General features: G+C 39.6%; 1 protein-coding gene across 2 annotated transcripts in view; it reads left to right on the forward strand.

The window, feature by feature from the left end:
- The window catches only part of STAC (SH3 and cysteine rich domain), a 155,359-nt gene that overhangs the window by 54,292 nt on the left and 82,008 nt on the right, over positions 1–19,059 (forward strand). For both annotated transcript variants that reach the window (XM_004614581.2, XM_055135880.1), the window contains exon 2: positions 512–785. In XM_004614581.2, the coding sequence (XP_004614638.2) occupies positions 512–785 (274 nt within the window). The remainder of the gene's footprint in view (positions 1–511; positions 786–19,059) is intronic.

The raw sequence follows: 19,059 nt of genomic DNA on the forward strand, positions 1-19,059 counted from the left end.
CAGGCCCACCCCAGCACTGCTCAAAGGTCTCCAGGTCCAAACTGGGCTGCACTCAGGCGGGGGGGGGGGTGGGGGGAGGCATGCATTTCTGAGGAAGGAACCAGCAAAAACATTTGCTTCTGACCCCTGTGCTAGCTCCCTGGTTCTAGGCCCCATTTTTGAACTCAGGAATTGGGACACATATCGCTTCCAGTGGTGCAAATTCAGAAGGCAAATGGCAGTGAAATTCCATCTCGTGGGACTTTATGACAGCGCATTGGTAAGATTTCAAGGAGACAGGGAGGAACAGCAGGCACAGAAACAAAGTCGGAAGCAGACCGCTTTCTATAGCCTGCTGTGCGGGGTGCGCAGGGACCACTGACATCACCTCACCCACACGGGATCAGAGATGAGCCTTCTTGGGGGCTGAGGATGTCTGTGGGGGCTGCGGTGCTCTGGCACAGACCTCACCCCCACAGCCTGAGTGCATGTGTGCGATCCAGTAAGAGAATGTTCTGTCATTGCATTGCAGCTCCAGAAACTAAAACGATCACTTTCTTTCAAGACCAAGAGTTTACGGAGCAAAAGTGCTGACAACTTCTTCCAGCGAACCCACAGCGACGCGAAGCTCCAAGGAGACATGCTGGCTGAGGACAGCCCCAGCTCCAGCCCACATCCAATGCCTGGGAGCCTGACATCCACCCCCACCCGGGCTGGTCTGCACCCCGGCGACAAGGCCCATGCCTTTCAGGAGCACATCTTCAAGAAGCCCACTTTCTGTGACGTCTGCAACCACATGATCGTGGGTAAGGTCTTGCCCTGATCCTGTCTCCAGACTCCTGAGTTAAGCTATGAGAGGGGTGGAACTTAGTTTACATTCCCATTATCCCCGTGCATAAGCTTGAGCGACACACATGAGCATGGAGGAGGATTGCAAGGAGCGTTTGGTGGGGGGGGGGGGGGGGAAGAGAGAGAGAGAGAGACAGAGAGACAGAGAGAGAGAGAGAGACAGAGAGAGAGAGAGAGACAGAGGAGAGAGAGATTATTGAATGTTGTTGAATTGTTGAATATTTTGGGGGAAGGAGATAACATCTGGGCATAGGAGAGAGTTTTGAGTGTGATTAAGTTGACAGAGCCCTTGACCAGACCCAGGAAATTGCAAAGCCCCTCACCTTTATCTGGCCCTGAGCATGGAGATCTGAATCTTTGTAACCCTTAATCATATCATTACCTGAACAGGTGGCAGAGACTTGGTCAAAGCAGCTCTGTTCAGTCAAGGGCACTTAACATATATGTTCTCTGTGGGAGGCTGACATGCCACGTGGCATGGGTGGGCACTACATACTTCAGTTCTATGTGGATCCGAGTGATTCCTAAGAGTGCATGGGCGGGGATCTACCCAGGGTGGTCTGGGAAACAAGTCTGCCTCTTGGTGAGTTGTGGATGAACAAGCTGAGCCACATGTGTGGAAGGGATGATTTGGGTGCTGTGGGGGAGGTATTCTACCAGGCAGGCACGGAGAGGTGATTCAGCCTCTGGAGCTGAAAAGGCCTTGCTCCTGGCACTTCGGAGAATTGGTGGCAGCCTAAATGGCCTGGGATGACTGAGTACTGGACCCTGACAAGCCAACTGGCCCATTCTATAACACTGCTGGCAGGCACATGAAGGCCACTTGAAGCCACTGTGCAGAGATTTACGCTTGGTTATCTCCCATATTAGAAATCCAGGGATTCAACAAATGGCAATCCAAAGAGAATTTTGAATGGGAGTCAAGGTGAATAAGAATCAGATTATTTCAGGAACAGCATAGTATCTTGATAAATGGACAATGCAGGCACCACACATCACAAGAAGCTGGAAGACAGGCTCACGTTTGCTTGCGGGTGGGGAAGAAAGGAAGTGACTCCTGCTAGAAGTAAGGGCAGAAGATTGCACTCAGTAGAGGAAAATGAAACTAAGAATTGAAAAACATAGGGTGAGACCAACTACAAACTGTCTCTCTGAGACAATCAAATTCCTGTGGTGCCTGGGGAAACAGATATGACAGAGACGTTCCGCACCCTTGTGCTAGGCTTCCTCTATGCTTTTTGCTCACAGCCTGGACACCCCAACATTGGCCTCAGCAATTAATTCTTGATGGAAGAATCATTTGAAGCTCAAGAGCCTCAGTTTCCCTAAGTGAAAACCAGGAACCAAGGTTCTTAATGCAGAGAGAATGCATTCCTTCATCTCATCTTCCTGCTCCTCTTCCTGACCATGCCTTCCCAGCTCTCCTGCTGTCCCTTCAGGGCCAGTTTCCTGTAATACGACATCACTCCCGAGTGGGACAGTTGTTTTCAGTCAGAGATGCTAAAAGCAAAGCCCAAGACAAGGAGTGCAGTATCCAGAATTTATGGAAGGCCTACTAGCAGGAGAAGGGAGAGGAAGGGGAGCAGGACTGGGCAGAGAAGGAGCTGACTGGGAAGGGCTCTCTGCTGGAGTCTCAAACCAGCTCACTCCTAAAGGGAGAATAAATTTCACTTGGCAGTGCTACCTTCAGGCCAGGGTAGGACCCTTATGTATCTTGGTTTTAGTGGGCTTCCCTCCTGTTCCCAAATTCCATATTTTTTCATACTTTATAAGCATGAAGGCACAGGTTCTGCCAAAGGCAATGTTCTAGAAAAAGAAGTAGTTCTGAGTCATTAGCACAAATGCCTCCAATATATTAGTGGCCTGTTGCTACTGACACAAAGGACCACCAGCTGAGGGGCTTCAAACAGCACAAACTAACTACTTTATTGTTCTGAAGGTCAGGAAGTACATCTGGGTTTCACCGGGCTAAAATTAGGATGTCAGCAGAGCTGCAATATACTTGCTGGAGGACCAGATGGGGAGAATCCATTGACTCTCCTATTCCAGATTCTCAAGGCTGCCCACTTCTTGACTTGTGGTTCCTTTTCATAGCCAAGGGTCAAGGCTTTCTTGACCTTGGATGGTAAAGCCTTTCTCACTGGTCTGTGTCTTTGGTCCTAACACTCCCTCTTCCATAAATAGCATTATTATTACATTTGACCCACCTGGATAAATCAATTACTCTCCCACCTCAAGATTCCATGATTAGCAACCTTACTTCTATTTTTCAGTCTTAAATTTTCTTTTCCATGTAATGTCACATACCTACCAATTCTGGGGATTGGCATGTGGACATCCAGTAAAGAGTATAGGGGCAGGGAAAAAAAATGTATATGGGCAGGATGTCAAGTGTGTCCACTCTAACAACAATAGAAAATCTCAGTTGAAAATCCTAACTGCCCTCTGATTCCTTTCCATCCTAGCTTATATGCCAGTGATGTAGTGATTGTGTTTCAATTTAGGACTTTGTAATATCACACAACCACAAGAGGTCATTTTTGCTGGAAATGGGCATCTTTAGCTTTGGTGCTTAAAGTGGGGTGAACACTGATCCACATTTGCTACTGGCCATTTCCGTGGTATAGTTAACCTTCCCAGATAAATTAAGATGAAAGAGTGAATAGAGTAGAAGACCATAAATGTGGAATCACATGGCCTGGATTTGAGACCCCAGTAGAAAATTCTCTGTATCTCTGTCCTTATTTCACATGGTGATTGATAACACCAGCCTCAGGGTTTTGTAGGGTGAATGATATGGCAAAGGTGAAGAACATGGCGTCCTGGTAGCTTACTTTAGAGAAAGTCAAGTTAACACTATTATCATTCACATTAGAGGAAAAATGATTGTAATTTTCAGAAAAAGAGACACTTGGAGGATAAACCAAATTAGCTTAATAGAAAAATAATAATTACAGGAGTAATCATTATCATTGAAAACATAATGTTCACTAACAAGAAGTAATCAGATCCTTATCTATTCAGCAATGCTTTACATACAGCTTAAGGATTGACTTTAATTCTGCATTTTATGTTCAATGAGGGACATGAACCAGAAAGTGGATGTGAAAAAGAGGAGATGAGAATGGTGAATGGTGTGTCAAAATAAAATTGTGGGTAAACTCTGGGAGTTAGGTGTGGGAAAAAACTAATGATTTGCATTTGTGTTTAAATACCTTGTTCAGAGAATGGGAAGTTTTATTCTATGTGCTTTGACATTAAAGGATATAATTAAAAGAAATAATATGGCAATAATTTAATCCATGTAACTGATTCACTTGACCTGCAAAGGAATTGGTTGCCTTGAGAAGCAAGTAGTTCAAATTCTATCAATAAGAAGTTATCTATTAAGGTCTTTCCATTCAATTTACCATAAAATCCAAAGTTTGTTGTCATTGAACTTGAGCAGGGTTTTCAGTAATCCAGAAAGCTGGGGTTCCTTTGCTCTTGCCCAAACCAAGTTAAGGATGGACATTCAAAATGGTAAGGGATCCAGAAAGACTCATGGGATTAAGGAACCTTCTTTACATGCATCAACCCTAGTTCTATCCCAAGCATCCCTGGCTGTAGCCCTTGAGGTCCCAAGCTCTGGCTATGGTGGCCCAGGTAATTCCAAGCACCACAGGACCAGGGTAGCAGCACATTCCCAGGTTTTCTTATTGAACTGCCATTTGATTGGTCAGGACAGTCCCTGGGCCTCCTGAATACTACTTAGTACTTTTTCCACCTCCAAAATGGGGAGTAACATCATCCCCTGTTGCATTTTCAGGAAACCATTATCGCTTCATATTCTCACTTACCACCTGTTTTTATTCACATTCTTCCTTTAGACAGACCATATTTTATAACAGTATTTGGGTCAATCCAAGAGTTTATTACTAGTGTTATATGTGTATAAGCTTATAATTATTGTCACTGTATCACTGTCATCCTATTGCTCATCGATTTGCTCGAGCAGGCACCAGTGGCATCTCCATTTTGAGACTTTTTTGTTACTGTTTTTGGCATATCGAGTACACCACGGGTAGCTTGCCAGGCTCTGCTGTGCGGGCAAGAAGCTCTCGGTAGCTTTCCAGGCTCTCCAAGAGGGGCGGAGTAATCGAACCCGGGTCGGCCACATATAAGGCAAACGCCCTACCACTGTGCTATTGCTCCAGCTAATAATAATAATAATAATAATAATAATAATAATAAAATGTATATTATACTCAGTTAATACACATAAGTAACTACTCTGAAACTCTATACAAAAGAACTGTTTTCTACATTCAGGAAACATTGGATCAACTGAATTTGGCTATTCAATCCTTGGCTCAATTATTATATATTCTCTCTTGCTTTTCTCCTTTCTTTGGAAACCTCACCATGTCATGCTCTTCCCATGGTAAAGTCAAGTAGAAGCTTAGAAAAATCCCTCCAGTCTTGGCTTGGAGGTGGCACAATCTCATTTCCACTTACATCACATCAGCTGAAGTACATTGTGTGTCCAAACGATCAAAGACTGCAGTTCACTCTAGCAGGGACTACAAAGTCAGATGGCAAAATACACAAATCCAAAGAGGCATGAAAAAGGGCCAGTAAGCCAATCAGCCATGGTGCCTTGGACTGAAAGCCTGCTGGGGAAGGAGGTCCATCATGCTCCAGGATACTTAGACATTTGTCCTTCCATTTAATTGTGGTGTCTGCCTAAGCAGCTTTAAATTTGATGCGTCACTTTCAATTTCCACCAAATTTCTACCAGACCTTTTCAAGGCAGTGCTATTCATAACCCTTAAATAGGTGATGATGAGTCTCCATTTTTAAGCTCTTTGTGATAAGTGTGGAAAGACAGCCGGAACATGTGTTTTTAAACTGAAGAACTGAAATGTATTCACCTTTGAGGAATGTCGCAATTATTATCCTAAAGACAATTCTATAGATGCCTCAAGAACAGTGACAATTTTCTAAGACTCTTTTGAAAATCGCCAAATAGCATGTCCTGTGCTAAGGAGAATTACACTATATTTTTTCTTTTGATGAATTAAATTTATATTATGACTTCCTTTTTATTCTAAAAATATCAACAAAGCCTGCTATTCTTTTCAAAGATAAAAACAAAGTAAACCAAACAATAGGTGTATTCTAGGAAAGAAAGGCTATTAGAGTGATGATGTGCAGGAAAGGAAGAGGAACAGGTCAGGAGGAAGGAGAGGAGAGAAAGAGAAGTGAGGTGAAGAAAAAACTGATAACTTCTGAAACAATGAATCAAGTTTATAGTTTAAAATTATCTGTAGGTACATTATATACTCTACTGTATTATTAAGGTCAGGTGAGATGGCAAGATGGGGAACCTCAGGCTTGATACCTGGCACCACATGACCCTTTTGGGAACTTTGGGTAGCCCTGGTGGGTCACCATCACTGCCAGGCCTCAGCACCCCAAGGCCAAGAGATGTTGTGTGGGACCCAGGTTTTCACCACTGGGGAGGAATCCCCAAATATATGTGTTTATGTGTTTCAGGTATGCACCATAAAAAGTCAGTGTGCTTATATACTACATTAAGTTCACCACAAAAGTTCAATTCTATTCTTCATTGCTACCATTTTATCCAATTTTCTGCTTTTTTTCAAGTCTAATTTGGTTTCATAATCTATAAGTTTACTACTTATTTGTTTACTTTCTTTCTATGCTATATATATGTAATATCATAGTATTTGTCTTTCTCCATTTGACTTATTTCAGTATGAATCATTTCCTCTAGGTCTACCTATGTTGTTTCAAGTGGCAGTATTTTATTTTTAAGGATAATTTGTTGGGTATTTATATTGTATCTTCTTTATCAAACCACCTATTAATGGGTATTGATGCCATTTCCTGCTCTTGGTTATTGTAAATAGTGCTTACAATGAATGTGTGAATTCAGATTTCTCCTTGAATTGGTACTTTTATATTTTTAAGGCAAATACCCATAAGTGGGATAAGTGGATCACACGGAACTCCTATTTTTTTAATTTTTCATATTAAGGCATTGTTAGTTACAAAGTTGTTCATAATATAGTTTCAGAAATACAGTGTTCTAACACCAATGCCACCAGCAAGTGTGAACATATTTTGAATTACCTACATGCTCTTTTCATAATAGATAAGCCAAATTACATTCCCATCAACAAGGTCAAAGGTTTCCTGCACAGAGCTTTAAAGTTTGTGATAATAGAACCCAGTTTCTCTTTCTTTCCTTGATCTAAACCTCCTGTCTCCATATATTTTGCCTGCAAATTTATTTCCTTCAAACCACGGGTCATTTTATATTTCAAATTCTAGGAAAAGATCACCTACTATTATCCCCTTCAGAAAATTATTAAAGCAGTTTCCCTTTTCCTTTTGACTGAGAACCAAATGTAGTGTAATGATAGCCAAGAAAAATAAAACATCATGTGTATCCTTTCTAGTTCATGAATGTTTGCTTAAAAATAAAAAGGAATCCGGCATCCTCATTATCTACAATTTCCAAGTAGGAAGGGACACAGAGTTGGATTTATAAAGACTCTCATTGGTGGTCCACTGGCTGCCTGGAAGCTAGAAAGCCTGCACATTTTCCATCGTGAATAGCTATTTAAAGCAGACTAGGACCCCAGACTCATTCTCTGATCATTTCCTTGGCTTTTTCTAAAATACATTCCTTTTAGCCAGTCCCTTGTCCTTAAGACAGGATATCTAAAACACCTGAAACACCTTTTTTTAATTCTAGTAACCTGGGAACCAGGCACCCTGTGGAGTATTCATTGTTAATCAAATCTGCTCCTGAGTGCCCTTTATGTTTACTTCCTTAGTTTATCTCTTTCCATAAAAGTTGGTTACAGGGGCTGGAGCAACAGCACAGCAGGTAGGGTGTTTGCCTTGCACGGGGCTAACCTGGGTTCGATTCCCAGCATACCATATGTTCCCCCAGCATCACCAGGAGTAATTCCTGAGTTTATGAGCCAGGAATAACCCCTATACATTGCTGGGTGTGACCCAAAAAGAAAAAAAAAAGTAGGTAACATAGGCAAGTCTCACAGGATGAGTCCAAACGTTTAGGGTGATAATTAGAAAAGTAGGCAGTGAAATGTGCCCCAAAGTTGAATGCCCCAGGCCTTGAGTCAACAGAACTTAAGACCAGTCTTCAGTGAGGAGAATTCTGGATTGCCTCTTGTGCTTAGTTAGATAAATAAACCACCTCTGCCAAGCAGATGCAGTCAGGCTTTAGCAATAGGAGCAGGACATGGGGCCTCACCTTTATCTTGTGTCACCTAAATGTACTCTACCTGTGACACATTTATTTAGGTTGAATTGTCTACAATAATTCATCTTAGGAGACCAGTGAATTTACTTGTGTCAATGTGCATCTCACTGAAATTCCAAAAACTTGAACAAGTCAATGTGTACTACTAACATTTCTAACCCAAAGTGTAGGTGTCCTCTTTCAAGAAAGGAAGCTTTCCTCAGGGACTCCATTTTTCTGTTTATTGCCAGATATCTTTATTTTCAGGACTATGGAGGCCTCTTAAATGACATGGCCTACTAAATCAGCTCATATTTGCTAAACAGATGTTAAGTGAAACAGTTGGATTTTGCATCCAAAAAATGACAATTTTTATTGTAGATCCCCTGAACAGAGAATCATTCACCTTAATAACTGTCCCAATATCATCCTCTGGGGAGATAATAATGGCTTTGCTTTAGATAAGAGTTTTTAAAACAGAATCTGAGATACAAGTTCTTGTGAAAGTGTTTTATGATGGGAAATACCCTCGAGAGAAGAATCAAAGATGAGGGCAAAGAGACACAGGTGGTCTCAATTAGTCACTTCAGACTAATCCCACAGAAACTAAACAGATTAAAATTATTCAGCATCTTTACCTTGAGACAGAGGGACAGTCTTTGTAGACTCTGTCATTCAGTCATTGGAAATTACTGCCCCAAACAGACATTTGGGCTAGCCAGGCACGGAATATCCCATTTGGAAGAGAACAATTCTGTGGTAAAAGGGCCACCTATGAGCCATTAATAGCCAACACCCACAACAGCAGTACAAAGACTGCAATCTGGACACAGCATAGACTGTATCACTAACCAGAAACATGTTTTTGTCTTCCAAGATGCAATGTGCAAGTATCCTCTGTGCTAAAGTTAAAATGTAAATAGCATTAGTGTACCTATAACATTGCTTTGACATTTAAATGAATCATATGGCATGAGGAAATCTTACATTAAGAAAATCCAAGACCTTTATACTCTGCCCTTATTTGGCCATTAGTTTGATTGTTTCCTGACCTATTCTGATCTCATCCCCTTGTACAAAAAAGTCATTAATCATTAATTAAATCTCAACTGGGAAAAATACATTTGCACACCTACGCACAGATAACAGTAGGAAGACAAAGCACTGTTCACTCACCAATGAAGTTGTCTTATGGTGGGAAAGGTCAAACAGAAATAAAAGGTTAATCTGAAAAAAACAAATGTCGAATCTGTGTATTCTCATAATGAAATCGACATTCTAATTACCATCAATCATTTAATTGAATAATATTATAAATATCATATAACTTATAAATAAGAAAAGACAGAGGTCAAGGAAATTAGTGCAGAGGTTAGAGACAGATACTAAGTAAATAATGGACTTCAGTTCCTAGTACCTCATGGCCCTGAGCATCACCCAGTGTAGACCTGTAGACCCACTAAGTGTCATTAAGTGACCTTCATGGTCCCTGGCACTGCAGGGCCAAGTAGTACCACATTTTCAGATCATCATATTGAACTATCCAAAGTTATGCCTCACATTGAACTACCTATGAAATGTTGATTGGCCAAGGATCTCTGGGAATGGCCCTTTAGCCTCCTGAGAACTGCCTCAAGGCCCTTTCTTTTAAGAAAGAAAAAACAAATAAATACTCCTTAGAATTTTTTTATTAAGTTGCAAATAGATACTCTCCACTAGGCCTTGGTATATGAGCATCTTTAAATACAGTACTCTGTCAGTATTGTTGAACTCTCCTGTCTATCACTTAACTCCTTTCCCCTGAAGGACAAAAATGCAATGCAATTTTCAACACATCAGAGATCCTCTCTGTACACTTTGTTCATCCATTCCCCTCTTGAGAGAATCATGTTGATTTGAAGCACGGAATTTTAAATGCAAGTAGAATTGGAGCAGATCAGGGTAGAGAGATGGTATCCCTATCAGATGAGTAAGGTTTACAGAGGGTGAAATAACTGAAGAATTCTCTTCTGGATGAGGGCCCCAAGTGCATAATGATAGATAACTCAGTGAGCAGAATTGAAGGCATAAAAGAAAATGGCTTCTAAAAGTAATCCAGAAGTAGGATACATAGATCTGATGAAAGAGAATTTTCCCAAGTGAAATAAAGAATTGTTGTAACATGTTTTCCGTTTGATATTTAGAGCACATATAATTGAGTCACCATGAATTACAAAGTTATAAAGTTATTCATGACAACTTACATACGATGTTCCAACACCAGTCTCTTCACCAGTGTCCACTTCCTTTCACCAATGTCCTGTTACTCTCTCTCCCCCTAGCCAGCCTCTATGGTAGCCACTTTATACCTCCTTTCAGCACTCCATTCTCCTTCAGAGTAACCACTTCCCTCCACCAATGTCATATTGTACCCTTAGTTGATCTCCCACTGCCCCAAACTTCCTATTGGAAACGTTCTCATGCTCTTTGTTTCTGTTGCATTTGGACATTTGTTATTTCCCTACTGTGTTTCTTTATACCCCTCATCAGTGAGAGATCATTCTGTGTCTGTTCCCCTCCCTCTGAATAACTTCACTCAACTGATACTTTCCAGATCCATTATGCAGAAGCAAATTGTATGATTTCATCTTTTCCTATGGCCAAATTGTATTCTGTTGTTTCTTTATCCAGTCCTTTGTTCTTGGAAAGAGGTAGTTTCCAGATTTTGACTATGGTGAATAGTGCTATAATGAACAAAGGAGTTTAGGTGTCTTTTCTGCACTGTGTTTTGGGCCATTGGGGGTATATTCCAAGGATTAGAATAGCTGGGTCATACGGAAGCTTAATTCCTAGGATTTTTAAATTTTTTATCATTTTAATTATCATTTTGGCATAATCACGTGTGTTATATACGCTTAAATGTTGCAGCACTGTTATAGCACTGTCGTCCCATTTGTCAGAGATTTGCTCAAGTAGGCACCAGTAATGTCTCCATTGTGAGACTTGTTGTTACTGTTTTTGGCATATCAAATGTGCTACGGGTAGCTTGTCAGGCTCTGCTGTGCAGGCGGGATACTCTCGGTAGCTTGCCGGGCTCTCTGAGAGAGACAGAGGAATCGAACCTGGGTTGGCCACGTGCAAGGCAAATGCCCTATCCACTGTGCTATGGCTCTAGCCCAAAAAGTACGCTTAAATGTACTATAACATATATTGAAGTGACTTAGCTCTTTCATAATTCTTTCATTTGAGGAAACGATTTTTTAATTGAATCACCATGAGATACAAAGTTACAAAGTTGTTTGTGATTGAGTTCCAGTTATACAATACTCCAATACCCTTTCCTTTACCAGTGTACATTTCACACCACCGGTGTCACGAGTTTCCCTCCCACCACCATCACCCCCAGCCTGCCTCTGTGGTCGGCATTTTTCTTCTTTCTCTCTTCTCTATCTCTCTCTCTTTCTCTCTCTCTCTTTCTCTCTCTCTCACTCTCTTTCCTTTTGGCATTGTGGTTTGCAAAATGAGTAAAGAGGTTATCATGTTCATCCCTTTACCTTTATTGAGCACTCAGTTCTTATGCCAGGCATAAAATACAACTTAAAATGGACTAAAATATCAGACATGAATGCATAAAGTACATATATAGAGGAAAACATAGGCAGAACCCTCCATGACATTGAAGCTAAAGGCAACTTCAAAAATGAAACACCACTAATTATGCAAGTGGAAGCAAAGATAAACAAATGGGACTACATTAAACTGAGAAGTTTCTGCACCTCAAAAGAAACAGTGACCGAGACACAAAAACAGTCCACAGAATGGGAAAAATTATTTTCCCAATCAACATCTGATACGGGGTTAATATTAAGGTTATATAAGGCACTGGTAGAACTTTACAATAAAAAAAACCCAACCCCATCTAAAATATAGAGAAGAAACAAACAGAAACTTCCTTAAAGAAGAAATACAAATGGCCAAAAGGCACATGAAAAAAATGCTCTATATTGCTAATTATCAGGGAGATGCAAATCAAAGCAACAACAAGATATCATGCCATGTCACAGAGACTGACACGCATCAAAAAGAACAAGAGTAATTAGGGCTGGCACAAATTCAAGAAGAAAGGGCCTCATCCATTGCTGATGGAAATGCTGATTGTCCAGCCCTTTTGGAAAACAGTATGGGCATTCCTCAAAAACAAAAAACAAACAAACAAATAAACAAAAAAACTAGAAGGGCAGAGTATTAGTACAGTGTGTAGGGCATTTACCTTCAACTCAGCTGACCTGGGTTTGATCCCTGGCATCCCCTATGTTCCCCCAAGCAATACCAGGAGTGATTCTTGAATACAGAGCCAGGAGCAACCCCTGAACATCACTTGATGTGCTCCCCCCCCCAAAAAAAAAAAACGCTAGAAATTGAGCTTTCTTTCATACAACCTGCTAATACCACTTCTGGAAATATCTTCTAAGAGCCCAAAAATACACTGCAGAAAAGCCATCTGCACTTATATATTCACTGAAGTGCTATTTACAATAGCCAGAATCTGGAAACAACCCAAGTGCTCGAGAACAGACGACTGGATAAAGAAAAACTATGGTTCATCTACACAATGAAATACTATACAGTCACCAGAAAAAATGAAACCATGAAATTCGCTTATAAATGGATGGACATGGAGAGTATCATGCTGAATGAAATGAGTCAGAGGGTAAGGGACAGACATAGAATGATTGAACTCATTTGTGGGATATCAATAAGAGGCATAGCATGAGACTTATGCCCAAAGATAGTAGAAACAAGAGCCAGGAGAACTGGCCCATGGTTGGAGGCTTGCTACAAGTGGTGGAAGGGGAAGGGTAGCTAAGATAGAGACATTTACTGTAACAGTGATAGCTGGAAACTATCACGATGATCAATTTCTAGTTTCTTGAGAAATGTCCCTGTTATTTTCCAGAAAGTTTGGACCCATTGAAACTCTCCCTAGCAGTCAAGGAGGGTTCCTTTTTTCCTCCATCCATGCAAATACTAGTTTCTATTGTGCTTTTTGATGTGTGCCAGTCTCTCTGATGTGAGGTGATATCTCATCATTGTTTTGATTAGCATTTTCCTGAGATTAGTGATGGAGAGCATTTTTTATATTTGTATCTTAAAATCCTACCATACATCATGAAAACAATCAGGTATTATCAATGGAAAACAGGAACCCTGGTGCAAAGAGGTTTTAAAAATAAGGACTTCCTCCTCCTATCTGCTTACTTCTTTATTTCACTTAACTGCTATTGGACACTCTGGCTTGTATCTCCTTGATGTATACTATTCTGAGAGCCTTGCAGTTGATGGCAAAGGCAAATTCATTAAGGAGTTATCAAAACTTAGTTCCAGTACAGCATTCCAGGAGAACATTGGAACTGTACCTTTCAGCTAAAGAGATGAGAAAAACTTTTAAGCAATTATCTTACACTTGCTTCCTGAAATTTTATGCCTGCTGCCAAGTGCTATGTATTTTAAGAAATCGCTAGTTGGATATTACTTAAATGAAAAAAGTAAACACATGCAATTATTGAAGTGAAATTGATGTTAATGAATCCAAGGAAAAGGGAATTTTACAAAAGAGAAAAACGCCCATCAGTAAAAAACATCCATCTGGTATTGTGTGCTTCGGCATCATATGGGATCTTCATGTCCTCTCTTTAATGTTATGTGTAAAACATCCTTGATCTATTGCCAAAAGGAAGGCAGGACAAGAGCTAGGAGACCAAACTGTATATTTCTTGCAGGTCTCTCTCTCTCTCTCTCTCTCTCTCTCTCTCTCTCTCTCTCTCTCTCTCTCTCTCTCTCTCTCTCACACACACACACACACACACACACACACACACATACACACACACACACACACACACACACACACACACATGCATACACACACACAGAGTTCCTTAATACTGCTTCCTGAGCTCTGTTTCACTGTCCTAGCATTTAGCATATTTTTTTGGCATAGAACACTCCTGGTACGTAGTATTTTCAAACCAGCAGAGGAGAGGCTGCCTTTAAATATAAACAACAAAAGTAAATCTGAATTAAAAACAAAATAGAAGGAAAAAAGTACGGAAGAATCCCCACTCTTGGAAGTCACTGCCATCTGTGTTAGTCCCAGTTCCACCAAAAAGATATGACACAGACGTCTTATCCCCTCATTTTTTTCTATTTGCTTTTGTGTTGATGTATATCAATGTAAAGTTAGTTCTCAGACTCACAACAGGGATCTCTTCATTGTGAATTATATCCATGACCAAATAAAATTATATCCTGTCCTATTTATAAAATAGGGATATATTTTATAATGAACCATATGATTTCCAGCTTAATTTTTTAATATTTCACTGATGTGCTTTACTTATTTTTAAATTTAAACTTTCCTTGTGATGGTATCAAAATGCTTTATTGGAACATGAGTAAAATTGGGTCTCAGATTAGGTTTTTGAGAGTACAACCTGACTTTTCATCTTTAAGAAAAAATATTTTATGGGTTTGCATTTATGTTTTTCATGAAATACTTGGCTTGCGAGATTTCACTCCCAGAAGTACTTGGCCTGATAGAATAAGTCTATTGATTGGTACCAGGGATTGAACTCACGGCCTCATGTATACAGGCAATTGCTCTCTAACTTGAGTAATCTCCCCAACCCCTTCTTTTTCCTTTATTATTTATGTTATCCTTTTCCCCATATGATTTCTGTTTCCTGTTTTCTTCAACTTTCTTGTTTTTTGTTTGTGTGTGTGTGTGTGTGAGTGTGTGTGTGTGTGTGTGTATGTTTTCCATGTTACTATGTACGGTTCAGGTGATATTTCCTTTTAAACCTTCATGTTTTGAAAGATATATATATGCATACATATATTAATGACATCTGAGGTTTTCCAAAAATATTTTATTCTATAATTTTCTGTTTATTAGAAACAAAAAAATAGTTTCTTGATTCTTCTTTTATCCCAGATAGTCTCACCAAACTTTTAATCCCAATTCCCATCCTGCCAGCACTATCTTCACTTTTATTTTTGAAAATTAATTATGACAGTCTTGTCAGCCCAGGCTTATTATTTCACTGTTTTTCAATTCACACTACTCATGAGAATAAATTTTAAGATATTCATGCATTTTGTAAATATGATGTAAAAATCTATTTAGCTAGTTTTCATTTCAACTGATTTCAGTATTTATCCCAGTTCTATTATTGCATATCTTTGCCATTCTTATGCTCTCATTGTTTATGATGTTTCTCAGCTATTAAATGCATATTTTCAGTAGCATTTTTCAAAAAGACAATGTGAGTACTGAAGGAAGATCCACTTGTTTGGTTACTGTCTTTCAAGGGCAGAGAGATAGTACAGTGGTTAGGGAAATGTATACCTGAAAATCAGTGGAGAACTTTCCTTGCATGTAGACAGCCCAGATTTGATCCCTAGCACCCCATATTGTCCTCCAAGTTCACCAGGTGTGATCTTTGAGCACAGAGCCAGGAGAAAGCCCTGAGCACAGTCAGGGGTGACCCCCAAATCAAAAAAAAAGAAACGATGTCTTTTGATGGGAGCAGATTGGTGAGAAGAGTCCTACTTGAAGCAGTACTTTGCAGGTTCTTGCAGGTTCTCCTCTATGTCCTTTGTCTCTCTCCTGTAACTATGACTGCCCACTCTGTTCTCACTCAAGAACTTTGGTACATCTACACAATGGAATACTATGCAGCTGTCAGAAAACATGAAGTCATAAAATTTGCATATAAGTGGATCAACATGGAAAGTATCATGCTGAGTGAAATGAGTCAGAAAGAAAGAGACAGACATTGAAAGATTGCACTCATATGTGGAATATAAAATAGCTGAGAGGTACAAGCTTGCAATGATGCAATTTCTGGCAGATATTTCTCTGGACTTAGTTACTAAAATACTAAAATACAGAAATTCAAAACCGTGCAGCCACTAGTGTGGCCACTCAACCTCATATCTCTTCATTCTCAGCAATGGAAAACAAATTATCAAATTCTTCCTTTTCAGCAGGTCCCACTTTAGGGGGGAGAAACTCCAAACAATAATAGTGAGTTTTTTGTTGAAATATTGAATGTTATCAAAGTAAAGTGAAAGTAAAGTGAAATTTATCAGTTACACAGGCGGGGTGGGGGGCTGGGGAGGTGGGGGGTGGGGGGAGATATACTGTGATTCTTGGTGGTGGAATATGTGCACTGGTGAAGGGATGGGTGTTCGAGCATTGTATAACTGAGACTTAAACCTGAAAGCTTTGTAACTTTCCACATGGTGATTCAATAAGAAAATAAATTTTAAAAATCATAGGATTATATCAAAAGATGAAAAAAAAGAAATCAGCACCATCTCCTTTTGTATTAGTCCTTGAAATCTAAAGAAGTGGGGGCTACTGTTTAGTGATAGTAATTAAATCATCTCGAGAGTCACTTCATTCCTTCTAAAAAGAATTTCTACTATGAAATTTTATTTTGGGTTTTTTGAGTATTTTTTAACATCTTATTTATTTATTTATGTGTTTTGCTTTTTGGGTCACACCCAGCAATGTCCAGGGGTTGCTCCTGGCTCTGTACTCAGGAATTACTCCTGGCAGTGGTTGGGGGACCTTGTGGTGCTGCGAATTGAACATAGACCTTCCGCATGAAAAGCATGTGCTCCTGTCCTCTCAACCATCTTTTTGCTCCCATTCTCCAGGGGTTTTTTTATTTGTTTTTTGACTCCCTTATCAAAATTACTAGTTCTCTTGTATTTTATAATCATCCAGAGACAGATGTTACCTATAGTTGTGTATTAAACAAATATATTTATTTTACTAAAATATAATTTTAGGGCAGTGCTAGAAGAAGTAAAGAAGATCAGGTATTTAATACAGTCACATAGATTGGAGAAATGGCAAATGTGACAGCATAAACTCCAGACAGGTGAGACTGTACCTCCTGTTCACTATTGTATCCTTCGTACTAAGTCCACACATCCTATAATGACCATTTAACATGAATTGGTTAAATGAGTGCTTAAACATTAATAAATATCACTGTAATTGGATTCATGCATGTGTCTACCACACACAAAATAAAATATTTATAATTCGAGTAGAAGTTCAAGGTAATCTCAGTAACCATTTATTAATCAAATATTGAGTACCCAGCACAGTGTCTCCGGTCCTGAGCTGCTACCTGGAGACACAGAGTCTAACGTCTCTATAAATTGAAATGATAAGACTAAGGAAGCAACAAATGAAAAGGAAAGAGAAGTTGTCTAGAAAGAGGAATATGTGTGAGAGATCTCCTGCCACATTTATCTAGAAACTTATTGGGTCTTTCATCATGACAAATTCTGTGTTGTTACAAGCTGAACTTGATGAGTTTTATAATAGCTTCCCTGGTCTTCCAAGACCACTCCATCTTCTACCTTCATTCATATGATCACAATGGAATGTTCTAAAGCAAATCACTCATGGAATGATAGCTGAATAGTGTTGAAACCAGTTAGGGAAAGTCAAGGAACTAAATTAACTGCTATAATTTTGTTATTCTCCCTGGCTTTTTTGTTCTAATTTCATTTTTTATTGATTTTAATGTAGACAAAAGCCACAACTTCTGATATAATTCTAGGGTTAAAATTGATTATATTTTTTAAAAGCTCCAATATTAAAATTGATAAGTATAAAAATCAATTTTTCTATAAAAATTGTTATCTTTCATCAAGGGGTTGTTTAGTCCTTGTCTAAGAATTTACTAAGCTGATTGTTGCTAACATAAAAATACACTAAACTCAACAAACAGAAAGAATAGCCTTTCTTCTGTGCTATTATTTTTGTTTGTTGAGTTTAGTGTATTTTTATGTTACTTTCCCATCTAATTTGGGAAATTAATTCCATCTACTGGAATTTCAATATTGAAGAATTAGGAGGTGTCACAGTTGAACAGTCCAGAGACTTCAAGATCTATCTACCTATGCTAATGAATTGATGTGGCAGTGACCATGGAAGGTGGGTGTGACTGCCAGAACTTCTGGAAGTACAGAGGGGTTGAGAGAGCTGCCAACACCCACTCCAAGTAGACCCCAGATTTCTCAGCCTGGGCACCTGGGTGACTTAAATTATTCACAGTTTGATACCTCTACAGAGAATATAAGTGACGATGTGGAGCAGAACCATTAGCATGGCTGCAGTGGTGGCATGTGGGATTGACTGCTGTGGACTGGGTGGGGCAGATACTCAGTAAGAGCATCTCAAAGTTCTCAGCCATGGGGACCTGTATGTCCATGAATTTTAGCTGCTTGACTTCCATCTCCTCAGTGATTTAGTCATGAATTGGTAGAACAGGGCAAGTGAGTGATTCAACATGGTGGTGGCTGGGGGTGGGGGGTGGAATCTCCCTGGCGTTTTAAAATAAAAATGTCTACCTATGTTCCTAAATCATTTTTAATGCACACATATGTTGGTATAGGAAGACAAGGACAGTTCCTCCCCTTTACATCATCTTGTGACTATGAAAAATAAGGAAGCAACTAAGTGGTGAAGAGAAATGCTTTATATGCATGCTGTTCTCCAGAAAATTAAAATTTTCCAAGTTGCCACTGTGATTCTCTTAACCACATATGAGAAAACAAAATGCAGGACTTCCTTCCTGTCAACTGTTTGACAGTTATTGATCGAAATCTTCAATGGTCAAAGGAGGGGTTGAGGGAGGCATCTTGAAGGAATGGAAAAAGAGAATTAGCCAAAGGAAGGAAACTGTTCTTAAATTATAGAGCATGATGTTTGTGAGGTCCTTGGTTGTTTCTTAAATGACAGCATAGACATAATTTTTCCAAAAATAATGTTTTTTTTGCCCCACAGAAGAGGCTTGCATTTTAGGAGTCTTTGAGCTCCTACATTCGCAGAAAGAAATAGCAATAAATAGGCGAGCTTTTGCACTGAATAAATGAAAGACCAG

This window comes from Sorex araneus, chromosome 4 (genome assembly GCF_027595985.1).
Source record: "Sorex araneus isolate mSorAra2 chromosome 4, mSorAra2.pri, whole genome shotgun sequence".
Classification (NCBI taxonomy): Eukaryota; Metazoa; Chordata; class Mammalia; order Eulipotyphla; family Soricidae; genus Sorex; species Sorex araneus.